The 26556-nt window shown below is 45.1% G+C and overlaps 2 protein-coding genes across 6 annotated transcripts in view; both read right to left on the bottom strand.

The window, feature by feature from the left end:
* ap2b1 (adaptor related protein complex 2 subunit beta 1) overlaps positions 1-15095 on the bottom strand; it is a 36329-nt gene extending 21234 nt beyond the window's left edge. For 3 of the 4 annotated variants that reach the window (XM_030068350.1, XM_030068353.1, XM_030068354.1), the window contains exons 1-9: positions 14955-15095; positions 12923-12977; positions 12398-12503; positions 10863-10998; positions 9497-9742; positions 8248-8438; positions 2573-2794; positions 1446-1566; positions 776-871 (exon numbers count right to left, since the gene is read on the bottom strand). In XM_030068350.1, the coding sequence (XP_029924210.1) occupies positions 776-871; positions 1446-1566; positions 2573-2794; positions 8248-8438; positions 9497-9742; positions 10863-10998; positions 12398-12503; positions 12923-12959 (1155 nt within the window). In that variant the 5' untranslated portion in view covers positions 12960-12977; positions 14955-15095. Of the gene's footprint in view, positions 1-775; positions 872-1445; positions 1567-2572; positions 2795-8247; positions 8439-9496; positions 9743-10862; positions 10999-12397; positions 12504-12922; positions 12978-14272; positions 14392-14954 lie in introns of those variants that run through there. The other variant, XM_030068351.1, reaches the window with a different exon arrangement.
* Positions 15096-18379: 3284 nt separating this feature from the next.
* Positions 18380-26556, bottom strand: part of mks1 (MKS transition zone complex subunit 1) — a 17699-nt gene continuing 9522 nt past the window's right edge. For both annotated transcript variants that reach the window (XM_030068356.1, XM_030068355.1), the window contains exons 10-18: positions 25250-25292; positions 24113-24175; positions 23402-23472; positions 23247-23316; positions 23018-23125; positions 22683-22816; positions 20121-20203; positions 19592-19689; positions 18380-18837 (exon numbers count right to left, since the gene is read on the bottom strand). In XM_030068356.1, coding sequence (XP_029924216.1) covers positions 18740-18837; positions 19592-19689; positions 20121-20203; positions 22683-22816; positions 23018-23125; positions 23247-23316; positions 23402-23472; positions 24113-24175; positions 25250-25292 — 768 coding nt within the window. In that variant the 3' untranslated portion in view covers positions 18380-18739. The remainder of the gene's footprint in view (positions 18838-19591; positions 19690-20120; positions 20204-22682; positions 22817-23017; positions 23126-23246; positions 23317-23401; positions 23473-24112; positions 24176-25249; positions 25293-26556) is intronic.

The raw sequence follows: 26556 nt of genomic DNA, 5'->3' as shown, positions 1-26556 counted from the left end.
GTGAAAGAGCAGGTTTTTGTCTCCACCGTCAGACGTCACCACCGTCAGGTTTTCTGTGTGACGGTGATGACTGAAGTCTGAAAAATGCTTATAACAGAGCTCAGGATTGTTATTTTTTGTACCAAATAGTTAAATAAAGTTGTTAAGCAAGAAGCCATTGACTTGAGTGGTATAAATTTTGGAAATGTATGTTTTAATGAGGCCACTGTCACCACCGTCAGATTAGTGTCACCACCGTCAGAGGCAGTTATATTGGTTTTAAATGAATATGCTTACAATATGTTTCTTTGGTGCTGTTGAGTTATTAAAGTAATAGTCTCTTTAATACAAAAATATGTTTTTCAAATTAAAAAAAACATTACGGTGACGGTGTTGACAAAAACAAAGTAGCCTAATAACTGGAAAAACCTATTTTATGAAAAAAATGCAAAATGAGGAGGCTGCACCGGTACATTGCTGAACAGCCAAGACCTTGGCCTATAATGATAAACCTTCAGATTTTGTAATTTAACGCACTTTTTTTTTCAAAATTCAAATTCCCAAGAATCAGTGACATCAGTGATCAGTTGTGGACGGTGGCTTTGTGGTTTTGCTTTGCTTGGCCTTTGCCGCCTGTGGTATAATCCTAATCCTGCCAAAGTGATGCAGACCGAGGCCACGTCTGCAGGGAGCTCGCAGTGCGGATTAAAGGCCAAAACGGCGTTTTCAGATGAGCGGGTTGCTGCTGCCTGTCAGGCGTCAGGCGGCGTGGACGAGCGAGGGACCGACTCCTTACCTCCACTTTGATGGCGCAGCGTCCGATGGCTCGCACGGCCTTACGCACAAAGTCCACGTCCACCTCGGTGGCGTACTCCTTCAGCTCAGCCAGGACCTGCCAGACACAGGTCACACTGTTATGGACTAACACACACACCACACACACACGTCACACACACGTCACACACGTCACACACACACAACGATTAAAAAGCTGTCCAAGCCCGTCAATCACAGGGCAGAGAGGAGTTTCAGCTGTTCGGTTTTCTGGGCTTTGATTCCAATCGCGGCAAATCTTTCTGTATTCTGAATCAAAAATGAGCGGTAAATATCAATTTGGTTGTTTCATTAAAAACTCTGCTGAATTATTTGCAGCTGAGTTGATACTCATGTCATTAAACTGTTATGTTCACGAGCACATATCTCCAGATTAGCTAATTTCTAGTAATATTAGAAATGACTGTGTATTGATGATGCTGCCACTTCTGTAACTGAGCAGATCTGACTGACACCTGGAACTGAAATATTACATTATTCATACATTAATTAAAAATAACAATAATAATACATTTTATTTGTCTAATAGACAGAGCAGAGGATTAACAGCACAGCAGTACACAACTGGTGGTTCATTATTATTATTAACATTATTATTATTATTATTATTATTCTCAGCCGTGTGTGCTCACCTGGGCGATGTTGGCCTGGGAGGCCAGGCGGATCATGATGTCCAGTTTCTCCAGTTTCACGTAGATGGGGTCGTTGTACTTGACGAAGAACACCTTGATCTCCTGCTTCAGGATCTCAGGCCTGCACACAGGCACACTTTACAGTGAGTAATACTAACAACAAATACTGCGTAACACAAATAAAACTGCAGGATTCAGGCCAAAGGACACAAACAGGGACGGGCTGATGTATTCACATTCAGTATATCACAACACAAAAGGTCACAATATGATAAAAAAAAAAAAAATCTGCTGTAGGAATTACAAATGAGAAGGCTCGTCCATCACAACGCCACGAGCTCTTCATCAGGATTATATCATCCACACACTGTAATGACATGAGAACACTACTGTAGAGCTGTGTCTCATAAATAAACAGAATCCTGCTCGTCACTGAACTTTGATTTACTCCATTTCCTCCTGGTTGGATCTGAGTCTGAACCCCAGATCACAAATCAAATCACATCGCCGGCGCCATACAGTTAAAATCAGAGATTAAAATCAGGCAGTGGGTTCACCCTGTGCACATGCAGGGAGCACAGGAGCAATGTGCATCAATCTGCAGTGAGTAGTTACTGCTGTGCACATGACCCACGTGCACACGTTTGATGTACAGCTGTCCCTCGCTATAACGCGGTTCACCTTTCACAGCCTCGCAGTTTCACCGATTTTTTTTAGTTTATGTTTTTTTTTGTTTTTTTTTTTTGTTTTTTTTTACAGCTCATTGTGTTCTGCGTCCTGATTGGCTAAGGGACTGTAGACCATTGTCAGAATGCGTTCATTCTATAATACTGGGCTTATTTTTCTACGAAGGTTTGAACTTTGAGAGTTTAAACAAGAGAGAAAAGTGAGAAAATGTTAATGCCTGTCTGAGAAAAGTGTGTAAAGTGTGTAGTGAGGGGTTTTACAGCCTTAAAACATCTAGAATCATTATAAAAAATAAAGCTACTTTGTGGATTTCGCCTACTGCGGGTTATTTTTACAACGTAACTCCCGCGATAAACGAGGGACGACTGTACACGTCTTCAGAGGCTTCCTACACCCTGCGGGCAGATCAAAGGGCCCGGGCTCCTGCGTCCCACACTGACCTCTTCTGGACGATCAGGTTGATGTTCCTCAGGGCGACGTACTGCACCTCGGGCTCCCCGGACAGCAGGGTGACCAGCGGCGGCGACAGCTTCTTCAGCAGGGTGTTGTAATAGTCCGAGTCCTTGGGCAGCAGCTCCAGAAACTTCATGAGCACCTTGACGGCCGAGAGCACCACGGCCGAGTTGGCGTGGGACAGCCGGGGCGTGACGCGCTCGCAGATGCTGGGAAGGAACGACACACAGCGAGTCAAGGACATGGACAAAACCTGAATGTGAAGTAGGCTGGGACCACTTCTTCATCATCATTGACGAATCGATCAAAGATAGATTATCAATAAGTAACACAAACTTATTTTTATTTTGAGTGGATAAATAAATCCAACTGGTTTTTCCTTCTAACCGTTGATGCACTGCAAAAAGTCAAAATCTTACCAAGATTATTTGTCTTATTTCAAGTCAAAAATGTCTTATTCCTAGTCAAAATATCTCATTACACTGAAAATAAGACATGATCACCTCAGAAGAAACTTGTTTTTAGACAATTTGCTTGTTTCATTGGCAAAATTTGCCAGTGGAAAAAGTGAAAAATCACTTGAAATAAGTGAAAATTAGCTAGAAACGAGAAACAAATTTTGCCAATGAAACAAGCAAATTTTCACTTGAAACAAGAGACAACTGTCTAAAAACAAGTTACTTCTGAGGTGATCATGTCTTATTTTAAGTGAAATGAGATATTTTGACAAGAAATAAGACATTTTTGACTTGAAATAAGACAAATAATCTTGGTATGATTGAGTTTTTGCAGTGTGTGCTTGATGTTGCCCAGTGAGCCTCAACGCTGCACTGCCTGTTTCTCTCTTTAAAGGGAAAAGTAAAACCGTGCAGATGGAATGAATGTTGTTGTGACAGGAAACCAGCATCTTGATAAAACCGCAGCCTGTCGACCATGTGAGGAGACGGCAGCCACGTCACCAAGGCTAACTCTGATCTGTACCCAGTCACAGGTCAGACTGTGGGCTGTCCACTAACGTCACCGAGAGAGAGACGTTTAAGAATTAAACCCTAACCCTAATAACAATACAATACAATACAATACATTTTTGAGATGAGGATGAGGAATGACCTCCTCAGTGGTCTTCCTCTCTAACCATGCAAACAGTGCAGGATGAATAGGGTGCTCGTGTATTTGTTTTGTGTGCCTTGTCCAAGTTTTGTAATGTCCTGTGTGCTCGTTCCTTATCTATTTTATTGTCTACCTTGTCTGTTGCATCATTGTGACCTTAGCTTTATGCTGCTCTTATTGTATATCGTCTGAGTCGCTTTGCTGAATTGTTATGTCCTACCTGGCAGGTGCTTTTGCCTTGTGCTCTGCTGAAATGTCTGTGCCATGTCTGTCTCAATGTATTCCTCTAACCTATTTTCCTCCTCTATCCTTTTAAAAGGACCACAGTGGAAATAAGTCACTGACTTTTCTGTGTTATCCTGGTTAGTTTTTGCTCTTTCTTTTTAAGACATTCTGTGTCTTTTAAAAACTAGCGAATAAACTAAACTAAACTGAACTACAAGACAATACAATACAAGGACGTTCGTCTGTGCTCCGATGCTTTCCTGTGGCAAAAATCTAAACAGAAGTGGAACACGGTTTGTGATCACGTGACGGGACTGTAGCCGAGTGTGGACGCACGACCCGAGCTCACCACGACCCGAGAGGACGGGCCGGCTTCAGACAAATATTTAGAAACTGTTCGGGTTCAGTCATGTCGGCGTCACTTTAGTGCAAAATGATGGACCTGTCTGTCTGTCCTGGGCAACGTCCTGGAGTTTACGTGATGACGCTGAAGGCAACACGTAGGCCGTTTCAAATGTAACCTCCCGATGGAGGATGAGCAAAACCTCGGGCTCAGGTCGGGTTTGGACACAAAAAAAAAAAAAGAAAGCCTGTCGGGCTCGGGTCGGGCTCGGTTCCTGTGCTTCTGTCTCTAACGCCTGATCCACACTCTACACTGTAAATATATTGATAATTATAGATAATAGTGTCCCAATATACTGATTTTTCAAAATTGCACATCGCTCCATATTGGACCACACTGGTCCTGTACCTATTTTATAAAGCAGAATTAGCAAAAAATATCTGAAATAAATAAATAAATACCACCATATGCTGTGTAAACTGTTCATATTTCCATTTTTTATATATTCCTTGCTTATAGTGTATATATTGCTTGCTGCTATTTATCATCTGTTTATACTGTAAATTTGCACATTGCCCACATCTATGCACATTGTATACATCGATGCACACGGTTTTTTGCACATTGTCTTTTGCACATTGGGTACTTAGATCTTTAGATCTCTAGTGTCATCTCTTATTCTTTATTTTTTTATTTACTTAATCTTGTACTCTGTGGATACTGCTGAAAACTGTGAATTTCCTTCGGGATGAATAAAGTATCTATCTATCTATCTATCTATCTATCTATCTATCTATCTATCTATCTATCTATCTAACAGTCCAATATGGTGCAGTTTGGTCATTCCCAAACCTCAAACCAGCCCAACACCATGACAGCTGCAGGTGAGTGAGTACCAGATCATTATAGAAAATCTCTGGAGACAACAGGTAAATTAAGACTTTGCATGGGAAGCCCTGGAGGCTCACCATGTGGAGCGTCTACCTTCCCTTTCCTTGCCTACTCCTTTCCAGCACAACCACCACACAAGGAGCAGGACTGATCAACGGAGAACCCGCAGAATAGCTCTGGGCAAGACTCGGGAAACCTAACGGTGATAACAAGAGTCTTACCTGCACTATCAGTAAGTATACAACCCCCCTGGGTCTCACTTGGAGACAGCACGCAGGACGGGTGGTCTCAGGGTGTTAGAGGCCTTAATTGTCACCCAGTCTTCTACCAGGAGAATAGCTCCAACACACACCACAGACCATGCTACACCACACACGGTGAACCTGACCTACCCCCTAACCAATTGGGCTTCTTCAACCGATCACCTCCCCCAAATCAACAACCTCTAGTCCAAACTTAGAGGACTAGCGAGGTTGCATCGGGACCACAGACGTTACTTTTCCACTACCCAGGTAGGAATTTCAATTCTAAAAACCTTTTAAAAAACCTTTTTTTTTTTTTTTTTTTTTTTTTTTTCTAAAAAACATTAAAACCTAGAACATAGATCTTAAAACTAACAACTAGAACTTAAATCAGGAATTAAAAACCTAAAATAACCCAGAACTAAAATGGCAACAGCAGAGTTTAAAACCCTTAGCAAGAATTTGAAAAAAGTACATTAAATACCTGCACTACAGCGATAGACTTAGCACCCAGGAGAGGGACATGCTCCAGAAAATTAACTCTGAAATCCAAAAGTACCCGCATGTTATCCCTCTCAAAAAAAACAGTTTCAGACAGAGGCAGACAAAGTCCACTGGACACCCAGCACGGCGCAAAGGATAACCCAACATTGGCATGAAATTCTAAAGTAAATTTTCAAAAATAGCCTGGAACATTAGCTGGGATTTGATCACCCCAGCTGGCCTCCACGGAGGAGAGGGTCTAGTGTGTAAACGGCCGAAACCCTCAATGATTCTGTGGTGACACTACTGACGAAATGTTCCATAGTCAACCCGAAATTTAGGAATTAAAAAACGGATATGACGGAAAAACCAAGCGCCCAATAAACAACATTCTGCCAAAACTAATAGCAGCACTAAAATAAGACCAAAAAACAAATTACTTTTAGAAACCTAAGACACAACTCTAGGAGTTAGATTAAGAATTAATATCCAACATTAGATATAAAATATAAAACGCCTTCAGATGCCTGAGACCCAGGCTAGGGAGTCGGGCACAGGAAGGACAAATAACTATTCTCAACTAAGACCAGCTAGACAGGAGTTAACAATCACTGAGACCCATTCCCGGGAGTCAGACAAATGGGGTACGATAGGACAAAACAAAAACAACGGGACATATGGGAGCGGTTGCTGAGACCCATTCCCGGGAGTCAGCAACACTCACAAATGTCCCACACCAAAAAAAAAAAAAAAAAAAAAAAAAAAAAAAAAATGAAACTTATGAACTTAGGACAATATATTTAGAGTAGTTTTTTCTCCCCCTAAAAACCACCAACCCGATATACCCAACCCCCTTCCTAAACCTAACAAACTCCTTCCACACCTAAACCTAATTTTGCCTTACCCTAACCTTAAACCCCTACAATTATACCTAACCCTAACCTCTCCCTAAACTTAACCAAACCCCTTACTATACCTAAACCTAACCTTCTTAACCCTTAAAGTACACCTAAACCTAACCTCTCCCTAAACTTAACCAAACCCCTTATTATACCTAAACTTAACCCTTAAAGTACACCTAAACCTAACCTCTCCCTAAACTTAACCAAACCCCTTATTATACCTAAACTTAACCCTTAAAGTACACCTAAACCTAACCTCTCCCTAAACTGAACCAAACCCCTTATTATACCTAAACTTAACCCTTCAAGTACACCTAAACCTAACCTCTCCCTAAACTTAACCAAACCCCTTACTATACCTAAACCTAACCTCACCTAAACCCTAACCTTAACCTTTACAAATATACCTAACCCTAACCTCTCCCTAAACTTAACCTACCTAGTCTATACCTAAACCTAACCTTCCCCTAAACCTAACCTCCCACCCCTCACCTTAAATTTCCTCCCAGTTATAGCCACTCCCAACCCTTCCCTAAACTTAACCAACCCCAAAACAACCACCTAAACCTAACCGTTCCTAACCCTAACCCCCCTGATAGTGAACCTTTTCCTAAACCCCCCCCCCACCCCCCCCCCACCCCCTCCCTTGCGCGCATAGCATGGAGGACACTAGACCTCCCGTCGAACCCCTCTAAACCTAACAACTAACCAAGTTCTCGGACCTATGCGATAGTTGGGGAATTTGGGAAGGAAAGGGGACCTTTTAGCACGGGTCCTATCCTCCCGAGGACCCCATAAAAGCGTAACGTAGACTTAGCAACAGGATTAGGCCCCCAATTTGTTGCAACATGTAAATGACTGGAGGGTCGGAGGTGAGCCCATGGGCAGACCATAGCCTGACAGTTTCTGAAGCCCAGTCCAGGGAATCGGAGCTGCCATGTGGGCGCACACTATCTCCTAACTCGGTCCACGCATGGTGTTCTTCAGGGCTTTGGCATGTCCAGTAACGTACGAGGGCCAGTGCCTTTTAACTCGAAAACTCACAACTATGCCGCTTGTACTACCGAAATTGGAGATGAAGTTGGTGTGAGATATCGTGTTCCATCTAACCCTAACCTAACCCTAACCCTAATCTAACCCTAACCATAACCCTAACCTAACCCTAACCATAACCCTAACCATAAAACTGAGGCTGGCGAGCTGCAGAGGCTCCGTGTCACCCTCCGTCTGCCTGCCCTGCCTTACCTGTCTCTCTCTACTGTACCTATCTAATAAAGCAGAATTACCAAAAAATATCTGAAATCAATAAACAAATGGTGATGAAGCCAACAGAAATGAAAAAATAAGATCGATACGACAGAGATAAACAGTTCAATGTACAGCTGGGGTAACCCGGGCCACTGCAGCTCTCCTGAGGTGTGACCTGTGCAAGAAGTGATTATAGTTTTGGGACCGCTGCCCTCTACCTCTGCGCCTCGCGCTCGTCCTTGGGGTTGTAGTTGGACAGGCAGTCCAGGATGAAGATCTGGCCCCACTCGGTGCACTCGTTGAGGGCGGTGAGCAGCTTGTTGATGTTCTGGGGGTTGAGGTCCAGCAGGTTGCTGTTGGGATGGGACTCGCTGATCTCCGACAGGGCAGCCACGGCGTTGGCCACCACCTACAGGGTTTTTATTATGATGATGAACAATGCTGATCAAAATGTTGTCAGTTACTTCACCTAAAGGCTTCCTATGAGTCAGTTCAACACTATGAGCAGACAGGGCCCAGGAAAAATCAATCAAAGTGAAGGCAGCATGTCCTTTCAAAACAAAAGCACTCACACTGCCATTACATGTCTTTAAACAGAAGTGAATGAACAGTTATGATGCAGCGTGTCCAATTCACTCTTCGCCTTTTTAACTGTAATAGACCAGCTGGAACCGTCTAATAAGTTCAGAAAATTGTATACCTTTACCGTTACGCAGCCTTTAACCCTTGTACCCTCCTAAGGAAAAGTTCCTAATCCCACCCTTTGACCAAAAAATGGTCATGCATCCACCCTCTCATAAAATTATGATTTTTTTAATCAATTTTTCCAGGGTTTTTTGTTCCATTCTATTTATTAAAATGTTTTTAATAATTTTAAATCATTACTTAATAAAATATTAACCCTTTACATGCCTGTTTGTATCATATACGACTAATTAAAGTTTGTGGAAAAAAACATATACTGAAACTTTTTCAACATACTAACAGGTAATGAGATTATTTTACTATTATTATCAAAGTCTGACATGGGTCGACCATCACCCATAATATTAAATTTGGTGCATTATTATTTTTTTTTGTGCAATGCCAGTTTAAAAAAAAAAAAAAAAAAAAAAACACCTTTGAGCCGCCTTTGTCCAAAAAATGGTCAGGCATCCACCCCCTCCTAAAATTATGATTTTTTTAAAATTAATTTTTCCAGGGTTTATCGTTCCCTTCTATTTATTTAAATCCAGGAAAAAACAACACTGATGCCACATCAGGATATCATCATATCTAAAATCTGAGGCGATGTCTCGTCTTACATCACATTATCAGTTTAATATCAGTTTAATATCGATACGCTGCCCGGCCCTACTCCCTCCACCCTCGGCTTTGTCATGCAGACCTTCACCTGAGTTTTCCATCAGCAGAGTTAATGTTAATGTTAATGTTGAAACTGTGGCCCTGCAGGGGCCTGGTGCTCACCATGGGGTTGGAGTCGGCGATGAGGTCCCTGAGGGAGTCCAGGAAGCCCTGGTCCTCCACCATCTGGGCGTTGATGTCATGCAGCTTCGCCACACAAACAGCGGCCGTCTTCCTGACGTAGGGGTCCTCGTCTTTCAGACACTTCCTCAGCGGCTCGCACAGGTACTCCGTGATCTTGTCCACCCGGATGCAGCCCATGGTGCGGACGGCCAGAGCCCGGATCAGGGGGTTGGGGTCCTCGCAGTCCTGGGAAAGACAAGCTGAGTTTGAGTCTCAGAGGCGGGGGAACAGGCTTGGGAATCACCAGTCATCTGATTCTTAACCAGAATTCAATTATTAACTGCAATTTGTGTGTTGAAAGTGTAAAGAAAAGATTTTTGTCATCAGGGAATTGAAATTTGTCACAAGAACAATAATCCTGTGGTGTTTGGTGTTAGGGTCTATGCTGCTTCCCACATTCGGACACAAGATAGGCGTGGGCGCTCTGATGATTGACAGCTGCTCTCTCCTATAACCACGCTAACACTTCCTAGCTGCACCTGATTGGACAAACGCCTCCTGGTATTGATTGTTGTGGTGTAGCTTGAAGTGGCTATAACAATTTGTGGTCTTGCCTTGCCTTATTTCCAGAATTTCCCTGGTTGGGATCAATAAAGTATATCTATATTTCTATCTTGTGGCACCGCTGCAGTTTTAAAACTGGTTGGGTACCTGGGTTTTGTTGGTTAAGTTTGTTTTTTAGTCTTGGCTGGCTGATTTGACTGATGTTTGACTGAAAGCTTCCCAGATTCCAGCAGCCTGCGTCTCGATCGCTGCACAGAGCTGCTGCCGGCACGTTTTTAAAGCGGGATACGAGACATACGCCCACAAACGTCTGGCTGGTTGCAGAAGCTGCATGTTTGCATTTGTGTGTCACACTGTCATTGGTAAGAGTTTTATGCATGGTTGTCAAAATACAAATGCCGTAAATCACTGGCTTTATAATTAAGGTCACCTTGAGAAATGACTCAAGATGATAATATCAATATTACTAAGATTAATCATGCAGCCCTATTGTGCAGAACAGAAAGAGCTGCAAACTACCATCCAATTTAATGAACGTGTGAATCACGTTGTAAAATACATTCTTCTATATTCCTATGAAGTGATGTGTTTGAGGAAAACTGGGAATATCACAACATTTTACAAGGATTTATATAGTTTCCTGGCAATGAATGGATTACTGTTACATGTAGTCCCTAAGAGATATTACAGTTTGATTCCAACTCTCAGAGCCACATGATATTCTGCACATGAGGAGCCTGTGCACAGCAGAGGAAGTAAGGTGAGGTCACAGCAGCATCCAGGGTCGCCGAGGAGGCCTTGCCTTGACGAAGCTGTTCACAGCCATGATGGCCATGTCCGGCTGGCTCTTGGCGTAGTTCATCAGGTACAGGTACACCAGCTTCTTCAGCTCCAGGTTGTCAGTCTGCATGCAGTTCACCACATCAGGGAACAGAGAGCTGCAGAGACAGCGACAGGTCGGCATGGACGGGGCTTTAGGGGTATTTCTTTAAAAGGATGGCAAACTAAATGTGCAGTTTTTCATTAAAATGTTTTCTTTATTGTCATCACTGGGCAGAAAATATGAAAACTGTGAAAATCTGTAGTCCTTTCTATGCAGAAAGAGGTCTTTAGGTTATGTTCTCTGGATTTAAATGGTTGGTTTTGCTGGGGATTCAGACTTTACTTTCCCAAAAGAGACACAAGAGTGTGGGCAATTCATTCAGAACACACTTCAGCCACACCCGATGTCCTGTGGCAGCAAACAGCTGGAACAGAGACTGTCAGCACAGCAGCCAGAGGAGACAAGAAGACGCTGCCACCTGAATATGAGGCTTAACGGGCTGAGGGGATATGCCAACATGACGACAGCTACATTAACCCTCGTGTGACCCCTGGACATTTCTGTCCATTTTCAAAATTCAAAACTCCCTCACAGACAGTCACCATCCTCACCAGAGTTGATTTTTGGTGAGGGGGTGTCATTCTGGGTGAAATTTCAAAATCTCAACTTTCAGCCCAAAAATCCATTATTTGACCCTGTAATGCATTTTTAACCTGTCCATGACCCTTCGTGGACAAAAATGTCCATTTTCTAGAAAGTGACCACCAAAAGGTCACAGGGGGGTGATTTTTGGCAAGGGGGGGGTAATTTTAGGTTAAATTTGAAAAATCCCAACTTTCAGCATGAAAATCCATTATTTGACCCTGTAATGCATTTTTATCACATCCATGACCCTTCATGGACAAAAATGTCCACCTGTCATTTATCTATTTGTACTTATTATCCTCAAAATCTTTGAAGTGACTCATATGGAGTTACACTAAGTCACTTTTGACATGGATTTCAAGATTTAAACCCCTTCCAGGCCAAAGTTTGAGCTTTCTAAATGTCTGGCAGCCTGAATGAGCGCCTCCTCCTCCTCCTCCTCCTCCTCCTCCTCCTCCTGCAGCTCCACACTGGAGGCCAGACACAGAATAATCCAAGCAATCAAACAAGAGCTTTGTGACAGTGAAGCTCATCCCTCATCTCTATCCCCAAAACAACTTTTTTCGCCTTAACTTTCAGTTTTTAAGAAACAAGCTCCCATGAACTCAGAGGGACGGACTGTTTGTTTACAAAAGGAGTTTGAGCTCTCGACGCCCTCTAGTGGTCAGAAATCGCTTAGTTCAGCTTCAAGGTTAGGATTCTGGTTGGGTGAGGGCTTTCTATTTTATTATTCATTTATAGCTACGTTAAACCTGACAGAGGCTCTGTTTTACAGCCAGAGTGAGCGAACCCTAATGATAAAGACAAGGTGAGCCGCTGTCATGTGACCGTGCGGCCGGAGCCCCGGGCGTCCCGACCCTCAGACGTACCTGACGTCCTTGCCGACAGTCATGGCGGCGATGACTTTCTTCACGGCCTCCTTCCTCTTCTCCTTCTTCTCATTGTTCAGCTCTGCCTTCAGCTCAAAGATTTCTCCTGGAACGAGAATCGCACGGTGAGCGTTTGACTTCCCTTCTCATTAGCATCACACAGTGCATGTGTTTAGGGCTTTTATTGTGGAATGTGCTGCTGCTGCTGATCGTGTCTGCTGAAGTAAAAGTCTCAGTGGAGCTCATGGAGCCTCCGTGTCGTTATTTACATCGTGCACTCAAGTTAAAGGCCTCGCCAAACCACCGAGTCATCAGTTCTCCACTGTCACAGCCCATTCCTGTTTCCACTGTTTTTTTTTTGTTTTTTTTTTTAATATAATATAAAATGTTCAAAATGGGTGAACTGTCCCTTTAAGAACAAATTTAGTTGATTGCTGCTCAGCTGTTAAATCTGGACTGGCACAAACTGTTGTTTCAAACCAAAATTCCTGATGGAGTCCAGTAAGAGCAGCACTTCACACTCACCTTTTTTGTTGGTTGTGAAATATTTGGAGTCCGTCATGATGGAGGCCCGTCAAGCCTGAGGAGGAGAAAAACACCGAGTTACCCCCCGCTGACTCCACACCTCCTCTCTCACACCACAGAGCCACCGAGCTCCAGTCCTCTGCTCGCTCACTGGACAAGCTCCTGTCCCACCTGAACTCCCACCTGTCAGACAGTCACTGCTGTTACTTTAATGAACAGAGGCTCGAGTCATTTTTGGAGGTGGGGGGGGCACACCTGCAGACCTGGGCTGCTGGCAAATAGTCTTTTTTTTGGGGCTTAGGAAGGTTCCTGAAGGAGTGAAATAACCCAGAGTATCTACAGCGTCTTCTGGTGATCTGATCACAGGTGGACGGCTGTCTAAAGTGTCTCCACCTGCGTCTCACCTGCCCACCTGTGATCAGAGAGAGAGAGATTATCATATGCACAGTGAAACAGACACTAACACTGCACAATGACATTCTTACTTTGCTAGTCCTGCTTCCACACAAAAATAAAGAAAGAAAAGAAAAATAAAAATAAAATGGCATTTAACTCCAGCCTCGTTTTGATGTTTCACATCTGTAAATGATTAGAGGCTCGACCTGTGGACCTGCAGACAGATGGGGACTCTGATGGCTCTGATGTCAGAAATGACAGTAAAATGACAATAAAACTAAACACAGAGGATCATGAAGCGAGCGCACAGTCACACTGCCACCTGTAATATTTCTGTAATATTCCTACAGTAACTGTATCGCACCTACACTTATAAAGAATGTGTTTAATCACACCGGGCACAACATCTCCGAAGAATAACCCTGCATACTGTCAATTTTACACACACACACACACACACACACACACACACACACTCCATATTTTGGTTCTGGTTCCATGTGAACCTTGTCTGGTGCAAGAAATCGTATAAAAACTTTATGGGTCAACAGAGTCAAAGTGCCGTTCAACCTAGAATCACAACCAGAGTCAGAAATTATAAGAAAAGGAGAGAAATATGAAATATAAAAACACGCGCCTTACAAGTGTGCATTCAGTGTCAAAATGTGCCTTAATCCTACAAAATATTACAACAGTAAACAGAAGTAAAAAGTCTACCTGTGAACACCTTATACACACGGGGATAATGCTGTTAAACCCTGCAGGTATAAATACAGTCAAACAGCTGAATACAGAGTTTAAATGCACTCCGGTAACTGACTGACTGCTGACATCCCAGTGATGTACCACACACACACACACACACACACACACACACACAGACACACACACACACTGTAGTGTGTGTCTTTGGGAAACCCTGGTTCATGTCCACAGAGGGGGTGAACAGATGACCTCTTTAGACGGGGCCCTGCCCTGGGAGTGTTGCGGGGCGGCTGCGGGGCAGAGCCTCCGGCCGGCCTGGGAGCCTCCATCCCCGCGGCGCCGCGTTCCGCCGCATCCTGTGCGGGATGTGACCGCGGCGGACACGCAAGCAGCGGGAGCCGCCGGCCGAGGCGTCGATGCACGTTTGAAACCCGTCCAGCCTCCCTGTACCCGGATGCTCTGGCCCGGTGAGCCCGGCCGCTGTGCGGGATGTGCGGGATGTGCGGTTTGACCTCTCGGCCGTCCGGCCCGCGTCCCGTCCAGCTGCTCCCCCTGCTCCCCTGCGCTGGCTGCTGGCGGCCCGCTGCGACACAACACGCTGCGGACCAGCCGTGTCACCCAGGCCCTCCTCCCCGGTGAAGGAGGCAGCAGGGCCCCGGGTGAAGGTGGCAGCAGGGCCCGGGGCAGAGCTCCGGGGCGGCTCGCCGGAGCGGCTCGCCGGGCGGCTCTCCGGGGCGGCTCGCCGGGCCAGATGTGAGCTGCACGGCTGTAAAACCCGCTTGAACGCGGAAGGGCTGCGAGCGGCCCGGCGGGGCGGGGAGGGGAGCTAGCGTTAGCCGGCTAGCCGCCCCGGCCAGGCGGCTCTTTGCAAACCAAATCACACAGCAACAACAACATGAGGCAGCAGCGAGGCGGCGGAGGGTCTACATACTCGCTTTGGATGTGCAGTCGAGGTGAAATGGCTCCGTGATGCGGGCAGCGCCTGATGTCCGCTCCGAGGAGGAGGAAGAATGGGGATGGTGGCTTCAAGGGCCGTCGGAAAGTGGAAAACTTCCAGGTTTACCACAGGGAATGCACGAAGAAGGAAAAGGCCAGACGTCACGGTGACGTCACGGCGGAGCCGCCGGGCCGTGGCAGGGGGCTGAGGGAGCCGAGTCCCCTCAGTCCTGATGAGACTGACCCTCATTTCACTGTGTACAGCATGTGTGCTGTGCTTTCCGTCAACGTAACAGTAAAATCAAAGAATATTAAATTACTGATCTGATCATTCTCTTCATACACACCAGTCCAAATGTGCAAGTGTAAACCCTCAGCTCTCTGCAGCTCCTTTAATATATCTATGTACATTAATATATCTATGTACATTAATATATCTAAGTACATTAATATATCTATGTACATTAATATATCTAAGTACATTAATATATCTATGTACATTAATATATCTATGTACATGTTTTCTCCGTGGCTTTGTGCTCGTGTGATGTTTACCCCCTGGCATCTGTTTTGTCTGCTTCATCTCGCTCTCCTCTCTGTGGATGTCCCTGTAATCTGCACAATAAAGACAGGGCCAGAGGCTCCAGGCAGCAAATCCTCTTGTTTTTGTTCTCTCTCTCTCTCTCTCTCTGTGTGTGTGTGTGTCTTCTGTCTGCTCAAAGTAAACTGTAAGACTGCAAAACACAAAAACCACCACTACTACTACTACTACTACTACTACTGCTCAGGAATATAAAATGACACTTACTGACCTCAGCATGTTGCTGTAATAATTAAGTTTACATTTTTACAGTTATCTCAGCAACAGCATGGTGAAGCAAATATTCTCCTATTCTTGTCATCTCATCTGAAACCGCTGGGCCGGTCGTCCCAAAACTTAGTCGGGATTAAGTATGGACTACACTGGGCTTAAGCTGTTAAAGACATTTCAAAATATCAATCTGAAGGCATATCCCACATCGGTCTAACCCGTCACACCCGACACTGCACCGAAAGCAGGAGAATCACCAACCAGAGCGCAGCTCCATACAGTCTCCCGAGACTGACCGGTGCCAATAATGATAAAGCACATTGCACTTCACCTCTAGGGGGCGCCACAGATGTGAAAAGTTTGTATCTCAGAATCGGCGGCCTCACACAGTCACACAAAATTCAGTTTGGATGATCGAGGGTCGTGACTGAGTCGAGTCAAAATTCGGTAATTAGGGCCCGAGCGCTGGAACAGCGCGAAGCCCTATTGTATTTGTAGTGATTCTTTCTTATTATTATTACGTGTCATTAGGCCTTAATTTGACCCCCTAAACATGCTCCAAAACTCACCAAATTCGGCACGCAGGCCAGGTCTGGTGAAAAATTGGATAAAATGGACAAACAGACCCCCTAAGTGCAAAAATGGGCTCGGTAGCGCCACCTAGGCACACAAAGGCAGCCGCTGTGGCCCACAGGAATGTGATAGAAAGACCAAACCAACGCCGAAATGTAGGTCTCATCAAGCCCTACAAATCACGCGCTGACACCCCCGACCTAAAACCAACAGGAAGTCCGCAATTTGCGTTTGAACATCACGTTCTCGCCCAAAATTCCGCTTTGAACAAAATCTATCTCCTCCCAGGGCGTAAATGTCAGCGGCTTGAAAATTTCACAGATGACAGAGGACAGAGTGCTGAACAAAAGTTCTGAAGGATTTCGTCATTACTCGTTTAGTTTGGACGTGATAACACCTCCAAGTCGGAGTGGCCAGAACCAAAACCTCATTTTTTCCCATGGAGTTTGGTGTACACAGGCTGACACTGGGCACTAATTAGGCCCCTGGAGTCTAAAGTAAAAGTCTGATGGCTTTGAAAACTATGCAGATGGAAAGAGGACGAAAATTCCTACAAAAATATGTAGTTTTGATGTGGATTGGACCAAGTTTGTGGGAGCTGTGAAGAGTTTTCAAACGTTTTTGACTCTGGTGTGCTCTGCTCTGCACTCTGCCTGGACATGTGACTCACTCTAGCTGCCTCAGGAATGCGCAATACACACCCATTGTAAGAGCTCAGAGGGAGCAGAAAACACTCTCAAACTAAAACTGCCATAACTCAAAAACGGTAAAAAATAGCAAAATCATGTAAATGGGAGATTTATAGATCCGAGTCTTGTGACTCGTTTAAGCTTTGAATCAAGTCTGTAACTCAAACGGTGACCGAGCTGTGACACCTCAAACAGGGGTGGGTTTTCTGGATTTCTCCATTAGATTGAATGAGGATTTCTCTGTCTGCCTGCATTTTGGTGTGATCATGCCACAGCTGCCAGTACTCAAGTCAGTCACACACTAGGACATGCTAAGGGCGCCATCTGCTGGAGGGGCGCTGCTAGTGGCCAGAGGGGCACCAGCAGCGAATGTACTACCAGTGGGTTTTTGTTGGCGTCGTGTGTGTGTGTGTGTGTGTGTGTGTGTGTGTGTGTGTGTGTGTGTGTGTGTGTGTGTGTGTGTGCATGTGCGTATGTGTGTGTGTGTGTGTGTGTGTGTGTGTGTTTGTGTGAGTGAGTGTGTGTGCCTGCATTTTGGTGTGATCATGCAGCAGCTGCCAGTAGTCCTGTCGGTCACACACTAGGACTTCCGCGGCCTTTCAAAATAAAAGCCCAAAACTCTTTCACAATAAAAGCACCGAAAAATACCCTTAAAACTGGAACAAACGGACGAATTGTCTGCGCTTCGACACGCGCGCCATCCCCGACGTGCACGGGGGGGCGAGGGCCCGTCCAACGCTGCTTGCAGCTTTAATTACTGATTGAAGTGGGCGTGGCTTCAGTCTAAAGGTCTAATTAAAGATCCAAACTTCAGAGAAAAAAATCCACTGATGTGTGACAGGAGTCAGCCTCACTGCAGCTCACGGTCCATTCACACATCCATCGCTCTGTGTTCTCCAACATATGCAAAACCTGCACTCCCTCCTTTTCCAGCCCCTACAGTTATTTTTTTGGTGTTCTTAATCTGGAAACGTAATCTCAGGCAAACCTTATAATTTTCCAGGATTTCACTTGTACTTCCAGGGCATTTTTTAAAATCAGTTTTCAGTTGTTTTACATGGCTGGAATTTCCAGGTTTTCCAGCCTGTGTGGGAACCCCGATCTCCAACCCAATGCACGATATCTCTCATATAATTTACCCTAAGCACATATTCTGATGTGTAATAAATATACTTTGCCTGAGAGAAGTGATTTGTCCCTAACCTTTTAACACAAAGGTCACTAAAGGTCCCAAGAATCAAAAGGTGGTGAATGTCTGTTTAACAATATTAATTATCAAACCCGCTATATTTGCTGTATTTAATATCCTCATTTTTATAATGTTATTGTAAGAGGGTCTGAAGCTTCGATTTTCAAGCATGTACCATTTATTACTTAGTTCAGAAACTTAGAGTCTGTACAAAAATATGCTTGATTACATAAAAAGGTATATGGCTTTGCTAGCTATTCATCACCCCTGAAATTCACGTTTGACCAATATTATCAACCTTCCCTAGCATGTTCGTCACTGACGCTAAAATTCCTGGAAGCCTTTGTGCTAAACCTGCTGGTCATCCCAGAGTCCACGGCAAACACCTGGAAATGCAAGCAGCAACTCTTCCATCGTTTTCCTGAACGCTCAACGCTGCCTCTGCTCCAACCTCCGTCCTGTCCAGCCATTTGTTCTTTTACTAACACAGCCTGTGTGACAGGATGAGACTCTGTCATCTACGGAGTCAGAGTCTGGAGCTTTGACGTGTTGATGAGGTCGCTGGGAAGATTCTGCCTGGCCTCCTGCATTCGCCTCCTGGCCCTCTGGAACGCCTCTGTCAGGAAAACAAACAAACAAACAAACAAACAAACAAACAAACAGTTCATCAGCAAAACAGTTTTAGATACGACCAGCTTACAATAATGTTTTTTTCTTGGCTGACAATTTACACTATGGACAAAGCTCTGGGCCACGGCTCTTAATCTGTGAGCTCAGGTGTTTCCCCCAGTCCCCACAGGTGTGTGACCTCCAGCAGCAGCCCTGCAGTCTGCCTTCACCAACATCAGTGACAGAGCGTCTGGTTCTAAAGAGCTCACTGAGTTCAGCTGCTGCTGGAATAGTGATGGAACAGGAAGCCACCGCTGCAACAAGTCAGCTGCTCAACTTTCTTCCCTCCTAGATATTCCACCATCAGCTGGAAGTGGGATTATTGCAAAGTGGTCCTCTGGTCCAACATCAGAGTCTGACCTCCTCCAGTTTCCTTTTTCCATTTTCATATCTGCACACATTTTCATGTTTTGAAATTACCTGGCTGTTTTCTTTCTTTCTTTCTTTCTTTTTTTTTTTTTTAAAGATTTTTTTTGGCATTTCTGCTTTATTTGACAGTCACAGTAGAGAGACGGGAAAGGGAGAGAGAGGGGACGCCCAGCAGCAAAGGGCCCGGGCTGGGATTCGAACCCACGACGCTGCGGTCAGGACTCGGCCTTGACAGCTGGTGCTCTGCCGGGCCGGCTGCCGGGGCTAACATGGATCCAACATGGATCCAACATGGATCCAACATGGAAGTAGTGGCCAGGTGCTGCATTTACCCAGGACGCTGTAGACGGCTCCCTGCTGACTGAGGCCGCCCAGCTGATCAAAAACTCTCTGCCTCTTCTTCTTCAACAAGCTGGCATCAACAAACGCCCTGAAACACAAACAGCATCGAAAAAAAAAAAAAAAACCAGTGAAATAGAGATTTGCGTAACGACAGCTAAAGTCATCATGGGAAGGGGAAGTCCATCCGCCAAGCCTCCCTCCCTTCACCAACACACTGCACTGTGTGGACTTCCACCCACATTTTGTAGAATGTGGCAAATATTAAAAATTTAAAAATAAATTTAAAAAGATTGGGCATTTATTTCATGACACATACATTTATATTATTTGGAACACAAAATTTAGCAGCTTGAGCTCTTGAAAAATATGACCAGCTGTTACACACACACACTCAGTTCTTATGTCAGCTGTTGTGTAGGTCCTCATGGTTATGGGATCCAACAATAAATCTTTAAATAAAGTAGTAGGGAATAGAAATAATGCAGTGTAAAGGACACACGGCTGTAACCTGCTGCTTACCTGGCTTGCTGTATACAGTGCAAGGTGAATGTCACACTTCCTGTAGTCTCACTGCGAAAACCAAAGCGACTCAGCCTCTGTCCCTGCACACACACACACACACACACACACACACACACACACACACACACACACACACACACACAGAATGCTGTCACCAAGTTTCATGGCAATCCAAAAGCAAAAGGCAAAAAATGGCAATTTTCATGACTTTTGAACCACAAAATACACAAAGATGAATGAACCCATTTTTTCATAGAACTTCAACGCCAGGAAATCAAAAGTAATGATCACACTCTTTAATCGTGAAAACAGGAAATAACACATTTTAGGCTCATAGTGAAATCAGTTTTACAGTTTTGTTTTGCAGGAGCTTCCAGCGATAGCCAAATGAACCCAATTTATTTTTTATATCAACTGAAAAGTGTTTAAATGGAGAGAAATCCCTCTGATGGTCATCTGATAACACCAGCAAACATAAAGCAAAAGGTACCACAACATGTTTTACTGCATCACCATCAGTGCCCATCATCAATCTCCAACTCATGAAAAGCAACCACGTTTTTCTTTTCTGGTTCCATGCATGAACAAATATGATCATCTTTGAGAAAAGTTAGTTTTTGTTGTTGCGAGCGGTGACCCTGCAGAGGATCAGCTGTTTCGGCTCAGGGCAGGCTGGCGTCGGCGGCTCCACCAGGCAAACCGGAGCAAGGCTCACCCGGCAGGCGGCAGCGGACTGCCGTGATGCAAAGGGAACATGTGAAGGCAGCAGCCACGACTGAGCAGGACAGCGAGATGGGAGAGTGAGACAGAGAGGACGTCTGCCGCATCAAAGAACAATGAGACATCGAGGAAAACGACAATGAAAGTCTCTTATTGTGCTCCATGGAGGACGTCCTTCCTAAAGCAGCAAACCTCCACACATGGGGGCTGGCAGAGAGCTCCAGCTGCACTCTGAGGAAGGCCGGCCTCGGCCATGTCCTCTCCTTGTGCCGCTCCAGTCTGGTAGACTTGACATGACCAGAGCGTTTGATCCATTATCTGAGGTCAGGGAGAGCAGAGGTGAGGAGCACACGGGTCCTGGCCACAGCAAGAAACTGGAAGAGGCTGAGGGACCTTAAGACGAAGCTCAGATTCCCAGAGGAGATAACCCCCACGAGCCGTAACACCGATATCGTTGTCGGGTCTAAAGGTGCCCAGCAGGTGGCTCATGTCGAGCTCACCTGGCCTGGAAGACAGGATGAAGGAGGCACATGAGCACAAGCTACAGAAATATCAGGCCTTCATCTTGGAGGGCAAACAGAACAGAACGGATGGAGGCATGAAACCTGCCAGCAGAGGGCAGCTGCTCTGATGAGCTGGGACCGACTGGGACCGACTGGGACCGACAGGGACCGACTGGGACCGACTGGGACCGACTGGGACCGACAGGGACCGACTGGGACTGACTGGGACCGACAGGGACCGACTGGGACCGACTGGGACCGACTGGGACAGACAGGGACCGACTGGGACCGACTGACTGGGACCGACTGGGACCGACAGGGACCGACTGGGACCGACTGGGACCAACAGGGACCGACTGGGACCGACTGGGACCGACTGGGACCGACTGGGACCGACTGACTGGGACCGACTGGGACCGACTGGGACCGACTGGGACCGACTGACTGGGACCGACTGACTGGGACCGACTGACTGGGACAGACTGGGACTGACTGGGACCGACTGACTGGGACCGACTGGGACAGACTGGGACAGACTGGGACCGACTGACTGGGACAGACTGGGACAGACTGGGACCGACTGGGACCGACAGGGACTGACTGGGACCGACTGGGACCGACCGACAGGGACCGACTGGGACCGACAGGGACCGACAGGGACTGACTGGGACCGACTGGGACTGACTGGGACCGTCTGGGACCGACTGGGACCGACTGGGGTCCGTTGAAAACCTGCAGGAGTCCCTCAAATCAAGCCCAGTCTGGAGGGAGGTGCCTTGAGGGAGCATGGCTTCCTTCAACATGCTTTTCCTGAGTTTCAAGGAGGGAAGCGAGAGAGCGATGCCGCCGGCTCACAGGCGGTGCAGAGGCGACTCCCTGTGAAGGTGAGCCAGGTGTGGCAACCCTTAACGTTTTCTGCAAAAATATAATGTCCACCTATATCATCAAAGCCACACCTAATAATATAGTGTCTTTAGCACAAAGTATATAGATAGATAGATAGACAGATAGATACTTTATTCATCCTGAAGGAAATTCACAGTTTTCAGCAGTATCCACAGAGTACAAGATTAAATAAATAAAAAATAAAGAATAAAAGATGACACTAGAGATCTAAAGATCTAAGTACCCAATGTGCAAAAAAAACAATGTGCAAAAAACCGTGTGCATAGATGTATACAATGTGCATAGATGTGGGCAATGTGCAAATTTACAGTATAAACAGATGATAAATAGCAGCAAGCAATATATACACTATAAACAAAGAATATATAAAAACTATATTACTATATATTATCATACTGTTATAAGGGTGTTATATCATACTGGCACGTACCTTGAAGGTTCCTGGGACTCTGACGTAACTGTGGTCCTCAAGTTCAGGAGAACCTCCGATAAAGAAGCGCCTGAGCACAGATACTGTCCCCGTCTGCAGAGGGCGCCACGCGTGGCACGTGATCACATGTTTACCTAACACACACACACACACACACACACACACACACACACACACAGCAGGAAAATTAAGCGATGCAGATGGAAGACGTTGAACTTTGTGTGAGTTTACCAAAACATGTCAATGTGTAGTTTTGTTGCTAAATTTAAAGGGATAAATGGGGATCCATAAAAAAGGAATAAATCAAACAGCTTGGCAGCCAGGTGAGATCATACCAGGTGTTACAGGAAGCACCAGGTAGCCGTAGCCTTCCGTTCGATAGCGCTGCCAGAAGTCAAGAGAAAGGACCTTGAAGTACATCACGGGCCACTGGAGGCAGGACTCTGAGCAGGACATGAGTCAGGCTGAGTTTGGAAGTTAAACATCATTCAAATCTACAGGAACACTGGCTTCACAGGAGCACAGAGTGTTCCTTTAACACAACACGACACTCTGCCAACTCACCTCCAGGCTCTTTCTCGTTGTTCTGGAAGGCCTCAAAGGTGAAGGGGTAGCTGAAGAAAGCCACGTTGTCCTGTGGACAGCACATGTTCAGGCGTTAACGCGGCTCATCAGCAGCCACAAGCTCAAAGCTGTTTACAAGGCAGAGGTGTACAAACCTGGCCTGAAGCCTTGGTCCGACACGTCTGAGTGACTCCTGACAGAGACCAGAAGGGCAGGCTGGACCAGTCTGAGCACAGCACACAGCAACAAAGTCAAAATCTGACTTTCTCTCTTTTTTCTTCTTTAAATTTATCTCCGTCTTTAGCACTAAGCACTTTTTGTTGTCATGTTTTTCTACTCTGTCTCCATCTTTGGCCAAAGAGCTAATCGCTGTGCTGCTTTTTCTCTTCTCTTTCTCTCCAAACAGAGAAAATCATAAAGCAGAAATTTAAACACTCACCACAGTGTTTTATTAGGTTAGCACAGTGCATAGGGTTAGGGTTAGAGTTAACCTTTTACTTACAGAGTACCTATTACACTTATTATTGTTTGGCATAATGAAGAATTAATGGTTGCAGGAGTATGACATGACATGCGTTATTGCAAACCTAAATATTCAAACACTATAAGTTCTGTGTATTCCTTCAGAGTGAGACTTCGAGCCCTGCAAAGTGAAAAATCTGCCACCTCTCTGTCTCATCCCCCACATGTCAGTTTATCCAACAGGCTGCCCAGGTACATAAAACCATCTGCAGAGAGCCCAGAACATTCTGATGTGAGCATTTCCACCCAAAACTCTAACACTTTCACACATTTTTATGGGATTTGCACTAGTTAACATGCAGGGTGCAAATCATTTGGATTTGATTTGATTGTATGTGACTTACTGTTAGGCAGCTCCATGAAGAAGTGGATGTATAAATTGTCATATTCAAAGCCCTTGGCAGAGACTGGAGAGAAGACAAAGCATGAGGATTAAAGGCCAGTGATCAGCACTGCAGACATGCACCAGTGTTTCCCCTCTCACTGCCATGGAGACCGGCCCTCCACCCAGTGGAACGCCCCGCCAAAATATTTTATGTCATCTCATGTATGTGGTCTCATTTTATTTCACATTTTGCTGTCATTACGGACTCAGACTAGTTTCTCTGCTCTGCTCGTACTAAATGAAAGAACAGCAGCTCCACAGCGACGTTTCAGCTGGAGACACACGACTTTAACTGGAAAGGTTTTTATGAATTGTGTGACTGAATTGTGCTTTTAGTGCAACAATTCACAGAAAGGATGATCTCTCTGCAGCGTCTGCTTTGGCGTGAGAGGTCGGCAGCAGGTCTTCATCTGGGCCTGAAGGGAGGGTCAGCTGGCCCTGGATCAGCCTCCTTCGCTGAGTCAGTCCCACTCAGTGAACGAGAGGATTACACTTGTAAAGATGTGTAACAGTAAAAGGTGTAAATTTATGGAATCATTTAGAAATAGAAATGAAATTATGCAATTCGCTTAATAGATTTAAAAAGCTATTTAAAAATAATATTATTAGTAAATTTAAAACAAAATTATGAACCCTAGTGTGTTTATGAACTGCCTTGGGACCCTTTGTATGTATAATATACACATATTTTGTTTTTGTGTCTTTCATTTATTTTATTTTAAAGCTTATTAATGTAAGAAGGAGAGGAAAAATAAGCCAAGGCTTCAGCCTGTACCTTTTCAGCCAGGGTTTATTTGTATATATCATATATTTGTTTTGGTTTTTCAGTACTGAAAGGAAATTAAATATTATTTATTTATTGTTTAAAAATATGTGCATAAGATATTGTTTATTTATATGTGTATTTGATTTCTGCAAGTTGAAAATGACCGAAATAAATTCACTAAACTAAAGGAGGTAAAATGTTGGATCAGGGGATAAGGAGGTGCAAGTGGCTGAAGAGGGGCCTCCACACACACACACACACACACACACACACACACACACACAGCAGTCAGCCTAGGGGAAACAGCGAGTACAAAATGCCAATGCTCACCTATCTCTCCGTTCACCATGAGCCGGAGAACACCTGGGAGAGGCTGGAGAGAGACACACAGTCACCTACCAAACACACGGCTGCACCTTCATCAGCCAACACCTCTGAAATAATGACGCTATCGGAAGCCTCAATTAAAACAATGTAAAATGTACACTTAATATTGTAGTTATGAGTTTTTGGTAGTTTCATGAGCACACCCTCTCCTAAAGAATAGTTAGGACTGGTAACTGCTCGTCTTCCTCTATTCGCTACCACAAGCTTCAAATTTAGGAGGTATTTTATCCTCTTTACGCTCCCACTCGGCTCTCCTTTCAGAAAGCATGACATAAACCACGACTGCTATGCTGACAATAATCAGCTGTACCTTAAAACCAAGTGACCCCTGTCGGCTGGACTGACTTGTTGACTGCACTGAGGGAGTCAGCAGCTGGTGACAGCGAAATGCCCTCCTCCTCCTCGTTTGCCCCTCAGACTCCGTTTGCGGTCGAACCAATATTCTTAGATCTTTGTCGTTAAACATATATAAACCTATTATTTCTGACTCAGCCTCTTTGACCTCTTTATTTAGGTCGCAGCTTGTTCCATCTCGGGTCTATAGCTAAAATCAAACCTTTTCTCTCATTTAGGGATCTGGAGGAAGTTTTACATATTTTGCCCCTTCCCATTTGGACTAGCCAGCTGGAGCCAGTTGCATCGTGGCACCAAGAACAGAGGCCATATCTGCCCTGGACCGGCCTCTGCTCACTGGCTGCCAGGCACATGCTGGTATAAAGGGAGGACTCTGTCTGTGTGTGTGTGTGTGTGTGTGTGTGTGTGTGTGTTACTCAGGGCCTCCGCAGTGCAGTATCTAGTGTGAGTATTTATGGTTCAAAAGCCACAAAAATCGGTTTTATACTGTTTTAATTAATGTGACGTTGAGGGACCACAAAAGGTGGAACTCAAATGCAAGTGCAGTCTACAGCGCTCACATGCTTATTATTTTTATTTTTCACCCACAGTCTATGAACAGAACAGAGTGCATTATTCACAGACTCACATTATCAAGGCAGACAGCGGTCACTGTATGTTTGTGAGTGACGCTGCTATGATAATGACATGGTGGTGATTTGCTAATGTTCCTGTTGCTGTGTTGTCCTGTGGGCCAGCGCCAGGCCGGGGCAGCTGAGGCTAAAGCCCAAAATACGGACGGCCAGATGCATAAAACTGTATAAATTTATGACTGTGTGCAAGCACAAAGCCAGAAATAAGCATAAGCATTTTCTCATCAGATTAATATAAAGCCATGCACACACATCACTGTTTTA

The sequence above is a fragment of the Myripristis murdjan genome, chromosome 14 (genome assembly GCF_902150065.1).
Source record: "Myripristis murdjan chromosome 14, fMyrMur1.1, whole genome shotgun sequence".
NCBI classification, from domain to species: Eukaryota; Metazoa; Chordata; class Actinopteri; order Holocentriformes; family Holocentridae; genus Myripristis; species Myripristis murdjan.
This window is presented reverse-complemented; position numbering and strand designations above follow the sequence as displayed.